This window comes from Rattus rattus, chromosome 7, assembly GCF_011064425.1.
Source record: "Rattus rattus isolate New Zealand chromosome 7, Rrattus_CSIRO_v1, whole genome shotgun sequence".
NCBI classification, from domain to species: Eukaryota; Metazoa; Chordata; class Mammalia; order Rodentia; family Muridae; genus Rattus; species Rattus rattus.
The window spans coordinates 22,408,651-22,434,968 of NC_046160.1; the positions used below are offsets into that span (position 1 = coordinate 22,408,651).

General features: G+C 40.6%; 1 protein-coding gene across 3 annotated transcripts in view; it reads right to left on the reverse strand.

The window, feature by feature from the left end:
- Babam2 (BRISC and BRCA1 A complex member 2) overlaps positions 1 to 26,318 on the reverse strand; it is a 382,404-nt gene that overhangs the window by 327,754 nt on the left and 28,332 nt on the right. For all 3 annotated transcript variants that reach the window (XM_032908967.1, XM_032908965.1, XM_032908966.1), the window contains one exon: positions 21,059 to 21,135. In XM_032908967.1, coding sequence (XP_032764858.1) covers positions 21,059 to 21,135 — 77 coding nt within the window. The remainder of the gene's footprint in view (positions 1 to 21,058; positions 21,136 to 26,318) is intronic.

Genomic DNA, 26,318 nt, shown 5'->3' on the forward strand with positions numbered 1-26,318 from the left:
GTATGTCAACATCATAGATTCTTTCATTATATAACCTTCACTGCTTTTTCAATACAGAAACCAGGTTGTTCCTTTACAAAACCAGATGCTACCTTGTCACACCACAAGATCTCCCTTCCAATCAAGGGTTCCCTGCACATGTTGTTTGGTGCCCCTGCTTTGCTCACTGAAGAAGTAGTATTTGGTTGTCTACTACATACGCACAGTGTGTCTACCATACACCACAACCATCTCTGCAACCAGTGATCTTGTAGCAAACATTTAGCAATAGATCATTCCTGTAACTACAGAATTGGCTCATTAGAAATAACTCATGCATCAAGCTCCTCCAAATCTTTAATGCACGTTTCCTCTCTACACGCCATCCCAAGAGCACTGTCAGGACTCGGGCTGTTTCTACAGTGTTGTCTAATGTCCATAAAGCAGACATAAAATCTACCTTCAGCAAAAGTTCTGTGGGTTATTTCCTCCTATGGAGGACAGAGCTTACCCTTTTCCCTTTCCTTCCCCCTTTTTTCCTCTTCCTCCCCCTTTTCTCCCCTTTTCTCCCTTTTCCCCTCCTTTTTCCCCCTTTTTCCCTTTTCCCTATTCCCTTCCCTTCCCTTCATTTGTGTTAGGAGCTATGATACAAGAGCACAGTTACACTTCACATACTACCACTGGACCCTGCTGAAGGCAGGCTTCTCAGAAATGAAAAGAGGAGCTTGGAGTACGAAGGGCCTGTGCCATGACACATAGCCAAGGATGCTGTGTTAAATACTGTAATGGAACTCAATGATGAGCTGGTCCCCTTTATTAAACAGGTTCTTCTCTTTGGTGGACTGAGCTAAGAATAATTGCTAGTCTACAGAAAGAAATCAGTTGCCAAAAATCTAGCTTTCAACTCACAGAAAGCCAAATGTTCCCTATTCTAATTTCCATCCACTGTGGCAAGATACTGAGAAATGACTAAAGTGACATTTTTCTCATATTAAAGAATGAAGAGGGTATTTTAACTGCTTCTGTGTTCTACATAGTTTGAAAACTATGATGCAAATACTCAAGAAACTCACTCAGGTAAAAAGACTTAACAGATGCCTGTAACAGGAACAGAAAGGTCCTGAGAGAAACAGAGAAGAATTAAGTGGGCAGCTATAGCCTAATTAATTAGACTGAAGCTTAAAATCAAAGGCTCAAAGCAAAATCCTGTTGTCCCTTAAAGACTCCATGTGCAGTAGGGGAAAGGACTTCCGCTCTTCCACAGCTGCCCTCCTGCAGCATACGTGTCATGGGAAAACAAGCCCAGACTTAAAGGTGTCAGGAAAGATCACTGCATTTTTGCCTTAGACCAGCAGTATGTTTTTTTAAACTACTACCCGGAGCCTTTATAATTTGCCAAAGTATGAAATAATTTGTTCTTTCAAAGGAAGAAAGCAACAACAAGAAACAATAGTGTGTTTCCTGCCTTAGGGAGAATTTAACAGGAGCTTCCCAACTGCACTTCCTAGAGAAGTGTGCGGCTGCCTCGAATGTACAGCAGAGGAGCTACAACGGAAGACAAACAGAGCGGTCTATACGGGAGGACAGATTTCAGTGCTAGGGCTGGCACATACACACTCAAGAAGGCTGGGGATCCTGGACCTCTGACAGCCAAATCTCATCATCCTTCTCTGTCCAGGAGATGTGTCAGGGAAGTGCGACCCAGAGCCTTGCCATGCCTACTTGCACTTGGTGGGCCTGTCCCTGCCTCCAGTGTTCTCATCTGAGACCATCCAGAACCACCTGACCAAAAAGCACATGTGCTGCACACACCTACATGCTCTCAACCACGAGCCCACGATATGCCATGTGTGAGTCACAGGCAGTGATGATGGTAAAAAGAAAAGCTAATATTTGGAGTTCACCAAATAATGAGTCACACTCCTGGAAGAAAAGGAATCCTTACAGCTGGCAGCTCTTTAGTATGAAATTTTTAAATTGTTGTAACATTAATATTAATTCCATGGAAGCTGGCAAGAAGAAAATGAGTGAGAAATGCGGTATTTGGTTGCCTGGTACCATATAAAAGCCCAGTTCACGCTCCAAGAACAAGAATGAGAAGGACGTCTCCTACCGACTCCTGACTTGCCTCCTACACTCACCACTGCCAAGCTGCTTGCTCTCCCACACAACATTTCCTTACTAATTCTGACCCTTAAGAGTTAAAAAGAAGTCTTGCTTTCTCGCTACCCAAATGCCAAATGGGATCTTGTGGGATTTCACCTTTATAAAGGGAATGTTTGAAAACAGGCCCCTTTGGCTGTGACATCAGTGAGTTGCTGAGGCCTGCAAGGGCCGGAGGAAACATTCCCAGTCCCTTGCAGCGCTGCCGTACTCCTACGGTGCAATCTGGCAATGGCCAGGGCCCAAATCTTTAAAGCTGTTTTATGGTATTTAACATATGGTCATAAATTGCTCAGTGCTCTAAAGAGGGGCTAAATTTGCCACCCCTATTGATGAGACATGTTCTTATTTATTTAAATTTAGTGGCAAACTGGCATTTCTCCAGAGGGAGAGGGTTAGGCATAAGTACAAAGAAAGAACTAATGAGAGATGGTTTGCAACTTTGCTATGTACTCAACACAACCACTATCAAACAGGGGCTCGCCTCTGAGGAGACAATAACAGGGAAGGATTCCAGTATCTAAGGCTCGAGGGGGGAGTGTACAGATTTTATTCAGAATACATTTTAATTATTTTTACTTTTTTTTCAGAATACATTTAAAAACTTTTAATCATTTTCTCTTTTTCCTCCAACAAGGGCTATCTATCCATCTCTCTCTTGCCTCTGACTCTTTATTCCCCTCACAAATTAGAGACTCTTGGTCTTTTCCTGAAATCATATATCTTTGTAATTCTCTAGAACATCCCAAATCCTCTTGCAAGCATTTTCTGATTTTGCCAATTTTTGGGGGGGCTAAGTTGTTTATTTTTTTTTAATGGATGTAATTCTCCATCTTTAAAGATATAATCCTACCAAAATATTATGTTCCCTTCCCTCTACAAGACAGGACATAGCGAAAGTCAGGGGAAAAAAATGGATTCTGGAGGGAAGGTTGTGTCCAAATGATAGGTGTCAACAGGAAACATCCCTAGTGAGTTTGGAGATATATATATATATATATATATATATATATATATATATATATATATATATATGCCTATTATCTTGCTTAGATCTGGAATGTAAAGAGAGATTTCTATAAGCTGCAGGTTTGACAGCAGTCTGAAAACAGCATTTTTAAAACTCTACTAGGAAAGATTAGGCTGTTTATATCACACAAAAGTCTTTATAATTTTAAAATATAAAAGACTCACTCATACATGGCACAGAAATAAAAATCTACATATAGACAGGAATAGAGACAGCAATTATCAATGTACACAAGTTAATATGAACGTCATATGCTAGAAACTAAGAAGTAGGATATATTTCTCAGGCGAATGAAATATGTCTTCTCAGTTATGTTCCCCAAGGTAGACTAAGAATCCAATGATCACAGAGATTAGATCATGCCATGAAAAGCCTGCTGTGAAACCTGACCTCATCTAGAGTAACCAGGTTACCTGAAGTGGGCATAAAATGATCCAGAAGGTCTTATGCCAACTTCTATGTGTAAGGGCAGATGATAAAGAAAAGAACTATACAAAAACATATTCAGGCCCTATTCACACCTCCAGTAAGGACCTAGTTTTCTTAAAATTCTTTATTCTGAAGTCAGACTGAAATGTTAAAATATCTTCTGTAATATTCTAAAAAGGTATATTTGTAAAGCCCCTTACTTTTGGACACAAGAACACTTCTCAGCACCATAAACTTGAGAAAGGGAGAACAGGTCTGAAATCCAAAGATGATTACAAGACACATAGGTATTCAATAAAAAGAGTTATGTACTGCCACAAGACGCTAGGTATATTTATGCATTGATACAATCAATATATCAACAATCATATTAAGTGGAAATGATACAAACATCTCGACCAAGAAACAAAGACTATTAGAATTAAACGCAAGATCCAGTCATATGCTGCTATACAAAACTCACTCTAAATGTTAAGACCCAAATAAGTTAAAAATAAAAGAATAAGGGCTGGAGAGACGGCTCAGCGGTTAAGAGCACTGACTGCTCTTCCAGAGATCCTGAGTTCAATTCCCAGCAACCACATGGTGGCTCACAACCATCAGTAATGAGATCTGATGCCCTCTTCTGGTATGTCTGAAGACAATTTGCTCATATACATTAAATAAATTAATATTTTTAAAAGATAAAATAAATTATTAAAATAAAGAAGAAAAGATGTACCATAGTATATTAATATTAATTAATATAGATTTCAAAACAAGCAATATCCTAAGAGCAAGGTGTGTAGATATCATAATCTTACACGTTCTTTATCTAGCAACAGAGCTTCCACATATATGAAGCAAAAGCTGATAGAATAGTGAAGCCCGATAGGTCTGAAATTGCAGTGAACACTTTCTACAGCTACTCAACTGACAGAAAAACAAAATCAGTAAGAGGTAACAAAACCCACAGAATTCTAGAAATTAAAAGGTATTTCTAGATAACCTATATGTGAAAAAAAATCTAAAGGAAAATTCAAAACCATACTAGAAAAAACTGAGCACAACACAGCACTAGTTACAGAACTGAGCTAAATATACTAACGAAAGAAAACCGAAGCACTCAAAGCTAAGCTCAGGAAAACACGAAGCCATCAAGACAGGAACTTCATTTTCCATCTAAATAAAGGGGGGGGGGACGAAGTTCAATGATAAAAAAGGAGGAGGAGAAGGAGGAAAATCAAAGATCAGAAGGAAACACAGTAACACTGAAAGGATAAAAACAAAGAGGCGTGAAAGCAAGAGCTAGCTGCTTGAGAACACTAACGCGCTGATAAGTCACCAGCCAGACCCATGAGGAAAAGGCAGGGGGAGGAGATAAATTACTAAACCAGGATGACATTACTACTACAGATTTTAAAGATATTTTCAAAAATAGGGGAAGAGTATACAAATTTTTGTGCCAATAAACGGTGAAACTTAAGATGGATGTTGAAACTAGCAACAGTCACCCAAGATAAAGTGCATCAGCTCAATATTTCTATTAAGAACACTGCATTTATTCTTCCAGCCCTTCCTACAAAGGAAAGTCCAGATCCAAAATGGTTTTGCTAGCAAGTTTCACCAAACAGTTAAAGAAAAAAATAATACAAATTCTTCATGAACATTCACAGAATACGAACCTCTCAATTTAATCTATTCATTTGCATTTAAGTACAATGCAAAATCCTGAAAACATACTAAGGAAAAACATAAATCAACATAACCAATGAACACACAGACAGCATACGCAACAAAACATTAACAAGTTGAATCCCACAAGATTAAGAATGACAAAAGAGCGGGACAACTGAAGCTCATTCCCAGGCAAGCAAAATAGGTTGAATATGCCAAAATTAGTCACTAAATATCCATATCGTTTTACTAACACTATCAGTCATTTGTTATTCAATACTAAGTGGTCAGCCTTAAAAATCATACACATACAAGAAACACTAAGTAGACTCTAAAGGCTGTATGTGTGTGTGTGTGTGTGTGTGTGTGTGTGTGTGTGTTTACATGTAAAAAATGATTTTAAAAAAAAGAGGCCATGAATTTGAAAGGCAGACAAGAAGGCCATGGGAAGAAAAAAAAAGTAAAGGAAAAATTATGTAGTGAAATTAATAAATACCTTGGTATATGTTTTTATAATCCATTGTGCTAATAAAATTGAAACAGAAAAATCTCATAATCATTGTAGCTGATAAACTATTTGACCAAATCTAACACTTATTCTTGATTTTAAAAAAAAAGTTAAAGAAGACAAAACAATTCTCAACAAACTAGGTATAGAAGGGAATTAATCCTGAGAGGAGGCAATTCTGAAAATAACAAAACTGAAACTATACTAAATTCGGAATGCACTCATTTCTTTTAAAATCTGAAATGAGACTGTCTGCTCCCAACCCTCGTCAAGAGCCTAGTCAATACGCTAAGGCAATAAAAAGAAATGTGACTCATACTGGGTAGAAAGGACTAAACAGTCATTCGCTGAGTACATAATTTCCTGAATAGAAAGTTCTAAGAAACTATAAACAATTGTAGCTCATAAATGAGCTTACGATGGTTTCAGCATTAATAGACGAAAAACCTACTTACATGATGGCAATACATAATCAGATCTTAAAATATAATTTATAATCAAAATATATTAACATTGGGTGAATGATAGAAAAAGTCTAAAACCTATATATTAAATGCAAAACATGAAACACTTTTTAAAAATGACAAGCTGATTCCAAGATTTATGAAACTAAAGAACCTTGTATTTATAAAACCACTTTTGAAAATATGACAAATTAAAATATTCATACTACCTGATTTCAAGGTCTCTGTGTGCAACATGTCTGTGTGTGCGTGCATGCATGTCTGTGTGTGTGTGTGCGCGCGCGCACGTGCACTCGCGTGTGTGTGTTTGCACTTGTTTGTGTGGAAGTATGTGGCATTCTTGAAGCTCTTAGGCAGGCTAACTGACCTCTGAGCCTCTGGAGATTCTCGTGTTCCCACATGCCATCTCCCCTTAGAGGTACACTGGGAGGAGGAGTTTGTGCTACTGTGTCCAGCTCTAAGACAGCTCTGGGAATCTGGTCCTCAGACCTGTACAGCATGTGTTTTTAATCACTAAACCCTCCCCAACCCTCAAGATTTACTTTCCACAATATGGAAACTGTGCATCAGAATAAAGTAAGATATGGACAGAACGGAACAATCTAAGAAGTTCAGAAAGAGCCCCCATCAATATATGGGCAATGAGTCTTAACAAAGATACAAGGGCACTGTAGAATAAACAAATATTATTTTAACAGTAGAACATTTGGAGATCTGTGGGTTTTCTAAAAGCAATATCCTAAACAAATGTAGACTCAAAATGAATGACAAGCTAAGTATAAAACCTTAAGTTTTATACATCTCAAAAAAAGCACAGGACTGGGAAGATGGCTCTGGTTAGAGTGTTTACTGCACAAACGTGAAGACTGGAGTTTGAATACCACAAATCTATGTAAATACCAAGGTGGTGCGGTGGCCCAGGGGCCTGCCTTTAATTCTAGCCACAGAAAGGAGAGATGAGATCCCTAGACCTTAAAAGACTAGCTACATCCATGAGCTCTGGGTTTGACTAAGACACCCTGTCTCAATGACTAAGGTGGAAGAGTGGTTGAGGATAATTCTTGTCATCAATTTTGGGCATCCACACTCGTGTACAAACACACACATGCACACTAAAACATGCACACCACACAGAACCATGGAAATGAATCAATAAGAAGAAAGCATAGCACAAAGATCTTTGTGACACTACATTAGACAAAGGTTTGTAACAATGATAAAAGGCAGTCAGGGAGAAAATATACATCCTAGAAGGAGCTTACGTCCAAAACACATGAATTCGCAAAGTTCAATCAGAAGAAAAAAGTTTGAAAAAGTGAGAAAAAGATGTGAACATAATACTTTACTAAAGCCACTGTATAGTAACAAGAAGGACAAATATGAGGAAGGATAAGATGACCAGGTACATAAAGAAGACAGACAGACAGACAGACAGACAAACAGACAGACAGACAGATTGAGCATCCTTTATCAACAATATGTGGGACAAAGTGGATTCATTAGGATCTGCTCAGACAGTACTGGTTGAAAATTCCAAACATCCATGACAACAAGATGTGAAGAAGTTCCAGGTTTGGGGTCAGCAAGGAGACTTGATGCTGTTAAGACATTTCCTACTCTACAGATCAGTCTCCGGGTTCAGTGAGACCCCAAGTAGGTCCTACTGAATAGAACTTGGACAACATATGAAAAGCTGATCCTAAAATACAAACAAGATAGACTTGCCCAGACAACTGTGGAAAAGATACTGGTGTACATACATGCTCCCATTTAAAGACTTTCAAAAAAGCTACAGGAATTAAAAGAATGTTGCATTAGCTCAAGAGAGTACACAATACAAAATCCAGAAGTGGAAACTACTTAAGTGGTTAAATAATAAATATATGCCTAAAATTAGCTCAAAATGAACCAACAATACCAGAACATGGAGTAACTAGAATACTAAATTGTTATGCAAACTATAAAATGATATACCTACTTTAGAGAACAGCTTACCACATACTTAATAAACTTTATTCTACATTTAGCTTGCAATACAAAATTAACCCAAAAGAAAAAAATTATTTCCACAAACAAGTGAAATTTTACATTGCAATTTATAACAGCCAAAAATCTGGAAGTGGCCCAAGTGTCCTTCAACAAATGACTTTTAAAAGGGATTCTATGCACTCAGTGTTGTACTGCAGGTTCTGCTGTGCAGTCTGTAGCCCCCTCATTGGGGCTGAGGATGGAGGCTGCAAGTCCATTGACACTACAGCCAGGGGAGAGACAAGAGTAGCCCCACACTCAACAATATGGGTGAAGTTCCACACTTCTGAAGTTCTCAGAGGAAAAAGCTGGCCACCTAGCCCCTAAACAACACAGAACAAGTGAGTCCAGGTCTGTGAAACTCTCAAGTGCACAAAACAGCTTCAAACTTTCAGAGGAAAGAGGTTGAGTACTAAGGGGAAGGTAGTGGAGCAGAATGACCTGTGAGGAACGGAATGCTCTAAATCTGGACTGAGGTATTCCTAACAGATTTTAGGACTGCCAAAATATGCAAAATATTTCACTTAAAATGTAAACATTTTACTATTGTAAACTATGATGCAATAAAGTTGACTTAAAATAGCAGTATATAAATTCATACATAAGAATTGTGATAAGTAAAATTCTGTATAATAAGCCTGCTTTGTATAAATGAAATTTTTTATAGTTTAGGAATTATGTCTGTCAGTTGTTTATTATTTAATTATAATCAGCATCAAATCAGATTGCAGATGTATACTATTATTTATAACAGAAATGATTTTACACACTTAATAGTATCAGCTGCTATTCTTAATATAGCAGAGTATTCCATAGATCCCAAGAAATAAAATACTCTGAAATGCCAAGACAAAGGAATCCTGAAAATCTAAGGAGCATGAACGTCTAATACCCAAAATTAGCGCCTCTTGCTCTTCAGCGAGCACTCTTTCAGACCATTCAGTAATTCAAAGGTGACCTGCCTCCCTAATTAGCCTCTAAAAATACCGTGAGTGGTGGATAATAATAATCTTTAAGTCAGTGAATCTTTTTTAAAGATAAAAATAAAAGTAAAATGAACTGTGCTACCAAGGAAAGGGACAAGGCTCCTCCGTATGCAACAAAATACTGTGTCCAAGATATGGCGTCCAACTGTTTACTTAGCAAGTGCCACAGGCACAGTAAGAGTTGTCAGCTCCTAATGTCCTGGCAAAGGACCCCAGAGACAGAGGAGCCCACATGTCAGCAGTGTGAGTGCAGAGGAGAACCAACTAAGGGATTCAGTGCACTAGATACTAACAGGGAGATATGTGAAGGGATAAAAAGGAAAAGATTATCCAGTCAATATCCTCTCAACAGGTTTGATTTCACAAAGACAAGAAATTTTTCATAAGATAAGACTGTCACCCCAACACAAACGCCAACAGCAGCAACTGGACAGAGCAGTGCAGGCCTGTGACCTTGCACCAGGGATGCTGCGGTAGAAAGCAGCTTCAAGGCTTCCCAGCTACGGAGTTCTTGTAAAGCTAGTCTGGGATCCTTACAGAGACCCTGACTCAAACATTTAAGAAATTAAAAAATAAATGCCAACAGCTATGGGCACAGCAGCCAACTTTTGAACTGACATGGACAAAGTTCAGAGGCATGTGGCTGGCAGAAGGGCTAAGTGGCAAAGACACTTGTCATGCAATCAATGCCTAGAACGCCCACCCAAGGGAAAAGGGAAAGCCACTCCTTAAAGTTGTTCAATCATCATATACATAGGTATGTGTATATTTTTTCATTGTCCAAGAAACTTATGGTACAATAACAAAGCAAACAAAATACAAAACTCAAAGAGAGAGACAGAGAGACAGAGACAGACAGAGACAGAGACAGAGACAGAGACAGTCAGTCAATGCCATCAACATCTTTTTCAGCTGACATACAAATTTCCTAACACTGAGAACCATATCTTTCAGATACCATAACTTGGAGGTGGCCAGTTTCTATGAAACAGCCATCAGAGCAGACACACCATGCTGTCTAAGTAAGGTCTTAGAGAACAGTAAACAGAAAAGGTAAGCACTCTGAGCTTCCTACACTGACTACAATGATGAACATACAATGGATCTGAAGTGCTAAAGCAGTGTTAACATGCAAACATGAGAGTGTAAATGTGCACGCACATACACAGAGGGAGAAGGAGTGGGAGGGGGAGGAAGAGGGGGACCTCAAGAAGGTATAGATCAAACACTGAAGTTAAATCTTGAGCTGATTCAATACAGCAGAATCTGGACCAGTATCTGTAACTTCTCTATAAAATATCGGTTTGGCTGGCCACTGTTTGATTGAATAGTGCATACAATTTAAATAACAGTCTGAAGCCAGTTCATTTTGTTGGAATAACTGTCCAAAAATTATATCTTTAAACTCAGTAATACAGTACTGAATCCTCAGAAATGAACACTAAATTTACACTGTACCTCTGAGGACATGGGGAGAATGTATTCTCCAAATCAGAACCCATTTTCTCTTCCAGGCTTTTTCCTCTGAAGGGAAACTATTTCAACTTGAAACTCATTGAGATAATTTTTTGGCACAACTTCTCTACTGTGTTGCAAATGGATTTAATAAATATTCATCATTCCTCTCAGATAATAAGCAACAATACTGTTCCATTGTTAGACACAAAATGAACATGTCTACAGTTTCACGAGAAACACAGTAATGGACCTCTCTGGGCCTCCCCAGACCACGCTTACCTGTGCTTACATGGGTTCCGAGGGGTAGGGAACTAGTTCCTCACCCAAAGTATCTGCTCTGAAAGCATATGTACGTGAGTTCTAATCTCAGCACCCGTGCTGAAAAGCACAGCACAGTTATGCATGGCTGTAACAGGAGAAAAACGGTGAGCTTCTGCTACAGAGAGGCATGGCTCAGGGGAAGAAAGAAGAGAGTGGCAGAGAAAGTCTCCAGAAGTCCTCTTCCAGCTACATGCATGGGTGCCTGCACACCTGCACGCCACAGGACACACACACACACACACACACACACACACACACACACACACACACACACACACACACACACACACACACACACACACACACGGGGTGAGCGCCCTGCCCTGGCCATGTCTTTAAACTCACAGCTTTCCCAGAATGAAGGCTCACTGCTCTCTCACTACTGATTCCAGACTCAGCTCACCTGTAAGAATGAAGTCATTTCTATCCAATGTTTAGAGAAATCTGGGGGAAAGAATCAAGTTAATAAAATGCCAAAATACAAGAACTCAGATGACAAGCAGCTACTGTCATGTCTGCCAGCATGCCACTTCCTGGTTCCAGTTCCTGGTGCCAGTCCCAGTGAAGCCTTGCTCTCCCCTGCCCTTGAACACCATAAAATTCACTTGATTCCTTATAAAGACAAATAAATAAATCCTTTGGTTTATTTTGGTTCCAATGGATTTCTTATAACCAAACAGTCCCTGATTAACATAAATTGTTGGTATGAAACAGAAAATTTCAAACAAAAGATAATTTCAAATTTGAAACTGATTCGCTAGCCACAGACTTGCTCAATATAACCTACAATATTTCAATAATGATGTCTCTTCATAGTGGCATAAACAATATGATTCAAAGAGCCTTCAGAATTAAGATCTGTCACTTGCTCATCAAACCCCATCATTACTAGATCCAGAGAAAGAGTATACTTGGTTCATTCCACAAACACTTACTAAGCTTCTCTAAATGTCAGGCACAGAGCTAGAGACTGGAAATAGTGCGTGAGCAGAGCATGCTCCCTGCTCTGTCTGAACAGAGTGGGTACACGAATTCTCACTGTCTTTCTCTCTACCTTCTTTTCTGTCTCCCCCACCCAACCCTCCCTCAAATAATCAGATAATGACTTTAGAATTAAATGCTATGCAAATTGACTGTTGTGTCTGTTTATTAACCATGTTTATAATAAATCCCTAGCCCATCATGAATTTTACTATAGCTCAGAAACTCCTGCCACTCCAGTGGGAGGTTAGGACTCCAATATGCACTTTATTCAGTTCCTCTTGATCCCTGAAGAAGCACATTTCTATTCCAGTTCAAGGATGATTTGTGTCGTCTACAACTGTCAAATTCAAGGGTTTCTCTTTAATTAATATCTCGTCCTTGGACAACTTTCAATAATTTCTTACACAAATTGGCAACTCTTTCACTAGCCAGCAGGTGTTTCTCCACGTTAAGGAACTGCAGAAACAGTAACCTCATCCCCAGTGTACTGTAACATCCTGGCATCCTTCTCAGGAATCTGCTCACCACTGCACCGACAGAAGCATGTCCTCTCCTTTGCCTTCCACTCTATCAGCCGCTGCCCGAAGTTCCCTTTGTTTACAGGTGAAACAGACTTCTGTAAGGGCTGCTTTCTAATATGCAAATTAAGTTGCATCCTATTTTCATTTTCTGACTCCAGAGGGCAGAATAAAATAAATAAATGTGAAATAGGTTCAGGCTCCCAATCTGCACAGTACTGTGCATGCCTTCCTGTTTTTCTGAACTGTTAGGGGCAGTGCTCCAATTAATAATTCCTTGTATAATAAATAACTCATGAAGACCGAGTGTCTGCTGGTAACAAGGCAGACACGGGGACAGAATACCACATTCCCTCTAATCCTGTAGCCGGCACAGATCTGAACATTGCAACTCAAGAACTCATGCACCCATCATGCACGCCATCCACTGCTTCCATGGGTATTTAATCGAGCATCTACCTCTACGCTGCTAGGAGCTGAAGGTACAACTTAATAAACAAAGCAGGCCTGTTCACTGAGGATAACTTATAAAATGAATTACTATAAACTCCAAATACTCTGGCTTAGCCTTGGCTAAGGCCAACGAGCCTCAAGCTAGGAAGGCTGCTCACTGATAAAGAGACTGGCTATTCTAAAGTGAAGGGTTTGGGACACCAACCCAGCCACCAAACCTTCTACGTACAGTTTGTCCTATCTGGAGTATTTTGGGATTGAAGCCTAAGAGAATTGTCATTGACGAGACCAAAGAGACTTCATCCAGCAACTAATGGAAACAGAATCCCACAGACAAGACTTACAGGGAGCTCCAGGAGTCCTGCAGAGAAGCCTAAAGGACGGGAAGAAGCAGGGATCATAGATACTATAAGAACTCGGCCCACAGAACCAAGTAACCAGGGCCAAGTGATCAAGCCTATAGGGGTCTGGCTTGATGCTATGGCTGAATAGCTTGGTGTTCTTGTGGGAATCCTAACAGTGGGAGAGGATGCTGTCCCTGACTCCTCCACCTACTTGTGGGACCCTCCCTCCCCCCACACCCCTACTGTGCCTCCTGATCCAGCCTTGATGTGACGGTTCATGCCTGGTCTTACTGTACCTGGTTGATGTCCCTAAGAGGCAAGCTCTTTTCTGAGGGAGGCTGAGTGGATCTAGGGGAGAGGGGGAAGGTGGAGGGAGAGACTGGGGAAGGGGAGAGAAAGAAGAAAAACTCTGGCCGGATGTAATATGTAAGAGAAGAATGAGAGAGAGGGAGAGAGGGAGACAGGGAGGGAAGGAGGGAGAGAGGGAGACAGGGAGACAGGGAGGGAAGGAGGGAGAGAGGGAGAGGGAGAGAGAGAGAGAGAGAGAGAGAGAGAGAGAGAGAGAGAGTGAGTGAGTGTTTAGCTGCTCTTCCAGAAGGCCCATGTTTGATTCCCAGTACCATCTGTAGCTCCAGTGCTATGGGATCCAGTGCCCACTTCTGGCCACGGTTAAGTACCAAGCATGCAAGCAGCCCATAGACATACATGCAAAGAAAACTCTCATACGTGTAAATTATTGTTTTAAAACAACACAGAAAGCTTCTGTGTTTGCTATCATAACTGCTTTCCAAAGACTTGTAGACCCATAGAAACTCACAGATATTTATATTTATTTGAGCAAACTAAACTTATTAAAGAGTTTGTTGATTAGAATAGTATTTGATCATCTAAAGGTGACAATCATTATATAGGCTGTAGAAGGTAAAATTTAATGACAAATCCTGTAATAAGAAACCGCTGGCAATATGTTTCTTAGCTATAATAAATATAGCTACAAACTGCATTCAAGTAGGAACACATGCTATCTTCATCCTTACAAAAAGATGTTAAACAAACAAAAAGGATGACTTAAAAGTTATAAAAGAAGCTAAGTTGGGTGGCTCACACCTGCAATTCTAGCACTCAGTAGGCTGGGGTAGGAGGACCACTGAAGGCCTGAGACCAACCTGCGCGACACAGTGAGCTCCAGCACAGTATGGGCTATAGGATGAGAACTTGTCTCGAAAAGAAACAAAAGAGAAATTATGAGAAAGACTAAAGAAGAAGTAAGGGAGAGGGAAGACAGAAAAGAGAGAGAAAGATGGGCCTGCAAAATCTTATTTTTTAATTAATTAATTAATTTTTACTGGATATTTTATGTATTTACATTTCAAATACTAACCCCTTTCCCCCTCTCCCATAACCCTTCCCTCCCCCTGCTTCCATGAGGATGCTCCCACTCCCACCCACCCACTCCCACCCCAACATTCCCCTACACTGGGGAAATGAGCCTTCACAGGACCAAGGGCTTCTCCTCCCATTGATGCCAGACAATGTCATCCATATGTGGCTGAAGCCATGGGTCCCTCCATGTGTAGTCTTTGGTTGGTAGTCTAGTCCCTGGGAGCTCTGGGGGGTCTGGTTGGTTGTTCCATGGGGTTGCAAACCCTATCTTACTCCAAGAAGGAAAATTCGATTCTTTAGAAATTCATGGCTACCACAAATGATTCAATCGTTGGAAAAAATCTGGACATAGTAAAGCTACTTCCATGACTTTCAAGAGGTGCATAGAAAGGAAGGAACTACAGTAAGCATTGATGTTGATGCAAGATCTAATTGTCCCACACTAATACCACAGTCAGCTGAGCATGCCTCAAACCTCCTAGAAGGGTTTCTGAAATGGGTTGGCAAGAAAGCTTACTGGGTGAAGGTGCTTGCCGCTGAGCTTGACCTCCTAAGTTCAGTCCTCAAGACCCTTATGATAGAAGGAAACGACAACTCTTGTTGCAGGTCATCTGTACTCTAAGAAAGCACGTGCGCATACGTGAGCGCGCGCACACACACACACACACACACACACACACACACACACACACGCAGAGAGGGGGGTAATTCTAGGTTTTTAAAATATTATGAACAGAATTAATTTGGAAATAATTTTCAGTTAAGTTTCCAAGAAGGGAAGCTTAATGGCCATGGCCTAAATATCACACAAAGCAAAACAGGCTTGTCCTTGGAAGTGCTGACAAAAACAAATGTGTGTTTGCAGGTGGGGACATGGCACTTGGTGACAAGCACAAACTCATTTTTACCTGAGCTTTAACTGCATGTGCAAAGGACATACTGGTTCTGAGTTTCTAAATTAAGACTTGCCCACCGGAATTTATATAGTTGATTTCATTTATTTTGATAAGTCTATTGATTTTCAACAGGTCTTTAAAAAAATAAATTTCCAGAGCTAGAGAGAGTGCTCAAAAAATAAATAAAATAAAAACAAGAACAAAAGTTTCCATCCCTAAATGTATAGAGGTGTTTGTCTTGGCCTCCAAACTGAAGCAAAAGGCTACCCAACAGGGTGCAAATCTGAGAATAAGAACGGGTTTTTAAGGCAACAGGTAAATGGCACCTAAACCCCACACCTTTCTAAAAGTCTGGAAGGAACTTACTCATGATACCATCTTCTCAAGTAAATCTCCTAGCTCTGTACCTACTGCCAACCCCTGGATCTAACACTAAACCTAAGAACATCGCCAACATCCTTCAGAAGGTTCTCTACAGAAAGTCCAGAATTTCAGAAAGGAGGAGCTTGGAAAATGTCTCACTCAATAAACTGACTGCCACTCAAGCATGAGGATTGAGTTTGAACCACCAGGATGCACACACACACACACACACACACACACACACACACACACACACACACACACACAAAAAGCCAGGTACAACAGTGCACATCTCTAATCTCACAGCTGGGCAGAGGGGACAGATCATAGACTCAGCAGCAGACAGCCTAGGCAAACCTGTGAGAGACCTTCTCTCAAAAACCCACCAGCCTGACATGAGTAAGAAGAAAGAGAAAGAAAGAATGACTTATGCAGTTAAAATAAAGACGCTGAGTAGGGCGGCACACACCTCTAATCCCAGAAGTGGAAAGGCAGAGGCAGTCGGATCTCTGTGAATTCAAGCCCAGCCTGGTCCACAGAGTGGGTTCCAGGACAGCCAGGGCTACACAGAGAAACCTGTCTCAAAAAAAAAAAAAAAAAAAAAAGACATCTAATAGTCACCTTTCATTACAGAGCATAGAGTAGGCTAAATAAGTCTTTAGTGCTTAGTATATGATATCAAACAATAGTTTGATAGAATATGCCTAATATACAATGAATAACAGGTTTCATGTGAAAATTTTATAGTGATGAGAAAATACAGGATATCAGCAAATAAAACATAGTATAACATAAATTAGCACACCAAAAAAAACCGGAGGCTAATTCTTCCTTCTAACCACCCCTCTAATATGAAAGTTAAAAGAAGTCTGTAAAAATATAAAAGAGGAGGAAGGGAGATGAAGGTTAAGAAATAGCAATCTACACAGGGGAAACCTCAGCAAATGTCTAGAAGACAAAATGCAGCCAGGAACTGGTGCTTGGCAGGGCAGGGTGCTCTGTGTCTCTCACAGGAATATGAGGAGGACACAGCTGAACACAGAGAAGCCATTGGTCATCCTACCACTTACCCGGTAAGCAGAGGAGAGGAGACATAAGGCTATGAGCAGGGAGATTAATTAAAAGTTCTTCAGGAAAGAGTGCATACTCCTCCCTGCCGGGCAATGGCCAAGTGTACTCCAGGGGGAAATACAGGAAATTCACTTTTGAAAAAGGATAAGATCTATTTTGATGACTGCTGAACTTCAGAATAGGACAGTCAAGAGTCCCCCACACTAAGAGCATGCAATTAGTCCTGCTCAACTACCTGGGAGCTCTACACAGTATCTTATTACTGTCTTATATGCATGATGGCTTTTATTTGAGGGAAGCTTATAGATCAGCAATTCTCTACCTGTTGGTCTCGACCTTTTGAAAGACAAACAATCCTTTCATAGGGTTTACTTAAGGCCATCAGAAAACATAGACATTTATATTATGATTCATAACGTAGCAAAGTTACGGTTATAAAGTAGCAAAAAAATGATTTTATGGTTGGGGGTCACCACAACACAAGGAGCTGTATTAAAGGGTCACAGCTTTATAGAATAACAGGAAGAGAAATTATGATATAAAATATGATGTTCCATATGAATATTAAAATAATGGTTAAAAAAGAAAACATTTTTAAAATTTTACAGTTATTATATTTATCTATCTCTGTGATGGTGTGTATACGTGGCATGCATTTGAAGGTCAGAGGACAGCCCGTGAAAATCAGTTGTTGAACTGGTTAGATGGGATTTTGTTTAATCTTATTGTTCTAAAGATTTCTATTTTCAATTGAACTACACATGTATATGTACATGTGTGTGCAGGTGCCTTCACAGTCCAGAGGAAAGCATCTGATCTCATGGAACTGAACTCACAGACAGCTGTGTGCTGCCTGACATGGGTTCTAGGAATCAAACTCAGGGTTCTCTACAAGAACAGAACAGTCTGTGTTCTTAACTGCTGAGCCACTCTAGAGTCATCTGAGAGGAGCCCAGGCTGAGGAACTGCCTAGAACAGACTGGCCCAAGTGCACATCTGTAGGGGACTGTTTTGACTATTAACTGATCCAGGAGAGGTATGGTCAGAGTGCTCTATCACAGCACTGGAAAGGAAACTAGAACAGTTCTCTCCTTCTACCAGGTAGATGCCAGGGATTGAACTCAGGTCGTTAGGCTTGTCAGCAAACACCTTTAACTGCTGAATCATCTCATTGGTCCCAGAAGTATTTTAGATCTCTAATTTTTGTTATTTGAAAGACTAACAGATACTGCAGTCATAAAGTAAGAACAAGACATCTGAAGAGGAACAGAGAGGAAGAAAGAGATCTTAAGTAAGATACCTAATCATAATGGAGGTAATAAAGAAATGAGGGGCAGAGATATAGGAAAGGCAGAAGCAGAAGAGAGAGGAACAAAATCTGGGCAGGTTATTTGAGCCTGGATTCCAATAACCTAAGCAAGTGGCCTGTTTCCTAAGAAATCGTCCAGTGTAGTGCGTAGAATTGTTACTATTTAGGCCCACAAAACAAAGTAAAATCTAATGATAATTAATGCAGAAGCAGGCCTATCGAGCCACTGTGTAATTTATGAACAATGCCCTGGAGACTATTATAGACAACAAATTATTAATCTTGAGAATGCAAAGGGGAAAACAGAAGACGTGGGAAAGCGGTGCAGGAAAAAGCAAGAGAAGAAAGAAGCAGAGGCTACGCTTACCCCGTGAAGTGTGAAGCCAAAAGACATTATCTGTGGGTCATGGGACTCCAGAGAGATGAGACGTCCATCACCACTGCACAGAGATCGTCAGAGCTGATAACACAGCTGAGTCATGCACTTATCAAGAACCCTGGGGGACTGTTCATTGAATTGTATGATCAGTGTTCAAAGGGACCCTGGAGGGGAGTATGGAGGGGGTGCCATGGATTTGCTCTTTGGAAAAGTTTGTCTCTAACCTTTGTAAGGCCCTGAAATTTGATCCCCACAAGAAAAAAAGAACAAAGATTTTAGCTACAAGGTAAAGAACTCGAGAACCAATAGCAGCGATGTGCTTTTATTAAAGAGGAAGAGAGAGGTAAGGGGACAGTGAAAATAGGCTGATGCCTCTAGCAGGTCAGGAAGTCAAAAGATAACATCTACAACTAGCCAGTCAGGAAATAGGCAGAGTAGTACTGAGAGAAATGGGAATCCTCAGAAGAACTAAACTGAAACCATTTCTTAAAACTGTAATGGTTTCCTCAGAAAACAGGAGTAAGAGGGGGAAACATGGGACAGGAGACCAACGCTTCCTTCTGTGTGTAACTTCAGCACTATCTCCATTTCATCCATGAGTGATTTACTTGGATCATTTCTTTTTAAATTTAGTTAATAATTGGAAAAGATAACAATCTAAGCCTGCCACCATTTGTACTTTTGTCGTTTCCTGAGAATGGTCTAATAATTCACGGTAACAGTGACCTTGGCCTGAATGTCTCATTTAACATTACACTTGGTAAATTAACACAAAGCCATTCTAGAGAATGCCAAGATGTGGCATCTCCCAGTCAATGACAGAGAATACACAGTTGATAGTCCAAAAGTGCACAGTTTATCCACCCATTGCACCCATCATACCATATGTGAGTGTGTGCATGTGTGAGTGTGTGCAAGTACACAAGAACACACAAGCACACAAACAAGCACACACACAAGTAGGTGTGGAGGCCAGAGGAAACTTTAGGTATCATTCCCGAGGCACCATCCACTCCGTTTTCTCAGACTGGGTTCCTCGTTGGCCTGAACCTTGCCAAGTAAGCTAACCGGGATCACATGAGTCCCAGGATCTGCTTGTCTCTGATCCCCACACTGGGATTACAGGCATCTGCCCCTGCCAAGCTTTTTTCTGTGTAGGTTCTGGGAATCAAACCCAGGTCCTTTTACCTTGAAAGCCCTTTATGGTCTGTGCCATCTCCCTCACCCATCCACCTGATCTTTAATAACCACATTTTTTATCCTATTTTACAAATAGATTTTTAACACCCTGTTCACAAGAATAGGTTTAAGAAAGAAAATGCCAGGTGCAGTTACTGACACTAACAAAGCAAAGCTATTATCACTTTCACAGTAGGCAAGAGTTCACTGCTGTGCTGGTGACAGAGAAGGGCTAACATGGCCCAGACAGACGCTGCAGATGCTGGCCTGCATCCCAGGCGTGCACCCTGCACACCATTCAGGCGGTGTTGGAAGCCACGGTGAAGAAGCTCATGCCACTCTTCACATATACTCAAATCTACCTGATAACATATGGCCTTAATTTTGGAAAGATAGACAACATTTAAACCTGATTTAAAAAAGAAAAGAATTTAAAATGTCTGACTTCTGATATCTGAGTCAATAGAAGGAGTTTCCTCAGAGACAGGGTGTCCCAAGCTTGCTTCCATACCCGATCTGTTTTCCTGGATTACATTATCACTGTGGCCCTCACAGGCCATTTGCATTTCTAACTCTTGCTATACAGTATGTTGACACATGTATGCCGTGCCCAGAATCCTAGAGAAAGGACCATGACAATGGGTTTTGACAGTAGTGGAGACATCAGCCACTCCTACCTAAAAACTATTACTAAATAGGTATTTTAAGTGGTACATCTTTTTTCTTGTGTGTGTGTGTGTGTGTGTGTGTGTGTGTGTGTGTGTGTGTGTGTGTTAACTTTATCGGGTGCAGGGCACAAGGCACATGTGGAAATTGGTCCAGGAATAGAACTCACTTTGTCAGGATTGATGGCAGGTGTCTTTACTCACTCACTGAACCATCTTGCAGACACAAAGCAGTAAGCCTCTTTATTGGGGTATTATCTTAGAGCTCCCTCCAAGAAAAAAGACATACATACGCACTATTGTGTTTCTATACAGGCCTATTCCTCTACAACTTAATTCAGCTGGGTACCTCACTTTGAACAGAAAGAACCAGGGCGGGATGGCAGATAGAAAATAGTAACTGTGAGTAAGCAGGATCAGAGCTCACTCTGAACAGTCAGCAGTAAAATGTAAAGCACAACTTGCAATAATTGGTGACCACCATCTACTCACACTTTAATGTCTCTCCAGCGTACGGGATGTGCAGTTTGAAGCGGTCACAGTTGGGTCCAGGAGTCAAGGATGTACAGCTTCAGCATTCCAGGGGAAGGAAAAATAAGATTTTTTAAGAACAAAATTGAAAGACCCACAAATTTATGACACTTAATAAAGTAAATAAAAAGTAATTTTTAATACGTAAAGGAATTAAGGAAGAAAATGAAAGCCTTGACTGTTCATGGAGTCCAAGACAATGAATGAGCCTTGATCTGAGATAAATTATGTATCTTGCAAGAGAACTTCTATGCCTTCTAACAATGAACCCCAAGTGCTTCAAGTATCTCTTGCAGAGAAGCGTATCTTGACTTTTAAAACCATGTATATCATCCAAAACAGGTCTCTAATCCTTGGTGCCAAGAACTATAAATGCAGGGAAATTTTATGGTCATATTTTAAACATAGATTCTTAACTTTCACTCTGTTCATACAAAAAAGAGCCCACTTTTGGCCTTTTTCTAGTGGCAGATGGTTTCTTTCTTTCTCCTAAGGTACGATGCTCTCTCTAGATCTGGCATGCCATAGCATTCATCTGCAGGGAAGCACAAAGCATGGTACTTGGTTTCAGATAAAATGCAAATGCACAAGGCAGGGATGAGTCAGCCAGCCAGGTCTCAGCATTTGAAGGGTTTAGAAATCTACAGCTTCATGAGGCTTGACAATGGCTTCTGCTTCTCATATGATTGATATGAGGTCCTGAGGTCCTGAGGGACCTTACAAGTCAGAGCTTCAACTGCACAGACATAGCCCTGACCTCTTAGCTGAATCACATTCATAGGAAGTCAGCGGAGAAACTCCAGGCAGGTGCCACGTTGGTGCCACCATGCCTACCTTTCTCATTTTATCTCCCATGTTCTCTGCTCTATACTGTAGAGGCAGCAAGTAACTTTTAAAGACACAGACTTGTTCAACACTAGGACTCTTCTGATTAAAATCCTCCTTTGTGCCTAGTAAAAACCAACTCAGCTGCCACCAGCTACAGTGGTGGACCTGAACAGTCTGGCTGGCTTCCATCATCATTGTTTCCTGAGGCGCTCGCTCCGTTCACTGTGACCCATCAGCACCGCCCACATTTCTCAGTGCCTTTGTGCCTTCCTAACCTGCTTGGACTGCCCTTCCCAGGACTCTGCTTGGCCCTGCCATTATTCCAGTTTGACTTCATCTCCTCCAGAGGCCTCCCCTGATTTTCCACTATGAAGCTGCACCCTGAGTTTGGTTTTGGTTTTGGAGGGTTGGTTTGTTTGTTCGTTTGTTTGTTTCGTTTGTTTTTAATTCTCCATCTCACTTAGGATGCTTGGTCTTCATGCATTTGTCTCTTGCTTACTTCCTCCTCCCTCACTGGAAACTGAAGTACTAACAGATATAGTTTTTAGCTCTCTCTCTGCCTAGCACTCTTACTGCCCAGAACAATGCTCAGTAAATCTTTTCTAAAGTAAAATAAACAAAGTAGACACTGGACTAAACACAGCTATGGCAAAAGAAAGAGTGATTTGGATGAAGACCTGTGCTGTAAGAATGCATCTTTTACCCGTTTTAAATCATCTTCAAAACCTGGAAATGTGCTGTTTTGAAGTTTAAGGTGGGAAAACCAAGATAGAAAGACCAATTCTACAAACCTGAAGGTAAGAATATCAACTGGGAATTCTTTTTTACATAAAATTATATTGTTCTGTTATGTGTGCAGTCATGCACAGGCACTCAGCCATGCCTTTACAACACACATGTAAAGGTCAGAGAACAAATGTGAGTCAATTCACTCCTTCTGCCACCAGGGACTGAACTCCTGAAAAGCTTGGCACCAAGCACCACTACCCACTGAACCATCCCACCAGCCCTCAGGTGGGAATTCTTGAGAACATCAAAAGAAGTTTGTTCTGCTAACACTTTATTGTGGAAACATCTGCAGCTACCAACTCACTTAAAGATGTTAGCACCAGCTTCACATACCCTCTCCCTTACAGTCTCTCACACAACCTCTAAGATTGTTATGTATCTGCTTTCAAACTGTGGCTCGTTTTCTCAATCCAATTGTAAGATCTTGGTGCTGACATTTTAAAAAGAGAAAAAGAGCATGCCAAGCACAGTGCCAGGCACACAGCACAGAGGAAATCTTGCTGTGCACAATTAATCGCAACTTAAAACTTGTCACTGAAGCATGCTGGCCTCATGGATATTCAGAGAGGGCACTGGGATTACAGAAAGACACTGTGTACAACAGGTGGGCATTCTAATCTGCGTGTACACAGATAAGAATTTGCTGAATGGGGATTGGGGATTTAGCTCAGTGGTAGAGCGCTTGCCTAGGAAGCGCAAGGCCCTGGGTTCGGTCCCCAGCTCCAAAAAAAAAGAACCAAAAAAAAAAAAAAAAAAAAGAATTTGCTGAATGAGCCAGCCTTTAATCTGAGTATTTAGGAGGCAGAGACAGGTGGATTTCTTCGAGTTTGAAGCCAGATTAATTGACACAGGCAAGACAACTGCGGGGGTGGGGGGGATCTTGGCTGACTGGATGCACCATCCTGTCAAGGAGAGGGAGGGAAAGGGAGTTGAGAGCTAGGTATAGTACTGTGTGTCTGAGGGCTGACAAGATAGCTGAGAGGGTAAAGGCACTTGTCACAAAGCCTGATTGAACGTAGAAAAGGAGAAATCCAACTCCTGAAGGTTGTCATGTAACCTCCACATCCAGTGTGGCATGCTTGCACCCACACATGTAATACAGACGTATGCACCTGCACACTTACACACATATATTACAGACGTGTGCTCCCACACACTTACACACATGTAATACAGACATGTGCACCCGAACACTTACACACATGTAATACAGACGTGTGAACCCCCACACTTACACACATGTAATACAGACGTGTGCACCCCCACACTTACACACATGGAATACAGACATGTGCATCCACACACGCACGGAATACAGATGTGTGCACTCGCACACTTACACACACGGAATACAGACATGTGTACCCCCACACTTACACAAATATAACTTTTCAGTTAGAAAATATCTATGTATGACAATAATACAACAAAGTCCACTGCTCCATATACTAACTAAATAATAATAAAAAGTTCTATAATGTGCATTAATGATGATCACTTATAAATATGTATAAGAATTGTCTGTACACACATAAACCAATGACAAATAACATCCTTGATACTTGATACTTGATTCTTGGGATCTACAGTGCTAATACTTTTGATTCACTGTACAGATTATTCATGATAATCCAAAAAATGGTAAAAAAGTAATTTTCTATTTATTTCCTCTTTAAACTATCTACTCCTAGTTATTAAGATATGATTCAAAACAAGTTTTCTATATAAACAGAGAAAACAGTCAATTTTACTGTATTTTATAAGACTTTAGTCAGTCAAAGAATAATGTAGATTAATCAAGTTCCATACAGACATCTCACGGTCTTTAGAACATCAACATTGTTAAGACAACACAAAATACAAGAAACCACATTTTCAGGCTCAAGGCTAAACCTACTTAATTCAATATGGTCTGAAAAAAGTCGTGAGTTTGCCATTTCTGTTTTTAAGCCACCTAAAAAGAACAAAGTAGATGAATTCAGGGTTCCTTCCCTGAGAGTGCGTCAGCTTCCTTTACCCTGACTATTAATTCACCATTTGGCATGTTCCCTACATAGCTTCCTGTTTTCGTGATAATGACGTTTGTGCTTCACCAACAACACTTAACATCCGCTAAGGCGGAAGCCTTCAGCGTTGGCAACCTTGAGTAACAGGTGACAGTGAGATAGCATAGGATCCAAGACCAGTAAGTGCCTGGTAAATAACTCGAGTCACGTGATGCAATGAGTAACCATAACTGATATTCACCACATATTCATCTTCTAGAATGAAGGGGCTTTTCTGCATTAAATCAAGCATCAACAACTTTACTCAAAATAAACTGGTCCAAATGGTCAAGGCATCCAGACGGACAGACATCTTACCACCTACCTAAATAATCTGCAAATGCAAAGGCATTCTAACTACTGGACTCAGGCCTTCGATGCAATTCCTGCCCATACAGCCAACTAAATGAAACCAAGCAAGGTGAAGCATTACTCCCCTTCAAAGGAAATAATGAATCATAACAAAAGAAAGCAGCAAGATCATTCTATAGCAAAGTTTTTACACTATTCTCCAGAGAAATGGGGCTACTCAGTTGATAACATGATTTTCCTGATATAACACATGTATCTCTCTGTTTCACTAAAATCTAAAAACTATTTTTAGAATCTATTAGAAAATGATGTATTAATTCCTAGAAAAGAATTCCAAATAACAATTACCAAAATAGGTGACACATCCAAGTTTTTCTTAAACATCACAAAAGTAAAATATTCAAGAAAACATAGTGCCAGTTTGTGTGGCGTCAACTGTTATTCCCAACTCCCCAGTAGTATCTCCACTCATAAACGATAAATTCAATTCTACCTTAGAATGTGGAGAATAAGCGTTGGTCAGTATTCCTCTGACAACTGCAATGTGATTCTAGCAGGAATGTTAGGCTCAAGTACTACTCTTAATCTATAACAAGGGAGTGCATGATGGTAAACGCCTTTAATCCCAGCACTCAGAGGCAGAGGCAGAGGCAGGTGGATCTCTGTCTCTGTAAGTTCAAGACCAGTCTTATCTACATGTTGAGTTCCAAGACAGTCAGAACTGACTCAAAAACAAAAGCAAGCAAACAAACAAACAACATAACAAGGAAGAGTATGGAGGCTGCTTTTATTGGTTTTATGTCTGCTTGATCTGGAGTCTACAGAGAAAAACGAGCCTCAGTCCAGGAAAATACCTCCATAAGATCCAGCTGCAGGCATTTTCTCCATTAGTGATTGATGGGGAAAACCCAGTACATTGTGCTATCCCTGGGCTGGTGGTCCTGGGTTCTATAAGAAAGCAGGCTGAGCAAACCATGGTGAACAAGTCAGAAAGCAGCATCCCTCCATGGCCTCTGCATCAGCTCCTGCCTCCAGGTTCCTGTCCCGCTTGAGCTCCTGTTCTGACTTCCTTTGGTGATAGAGCAGCAATGTGGAAGTGTAAACTGAATAAACCCTTTCCTCCCCAACTTGCTTTTTGGTCATAGTGTTTTTTCAAAGCAATAGAAACTCAAACTAAGACAAAGGGAAAGTCCTTTAATTCCTCCAGACAGAAGCCTAAGCTCACTGACTGCGAATCCTCTTCTAAG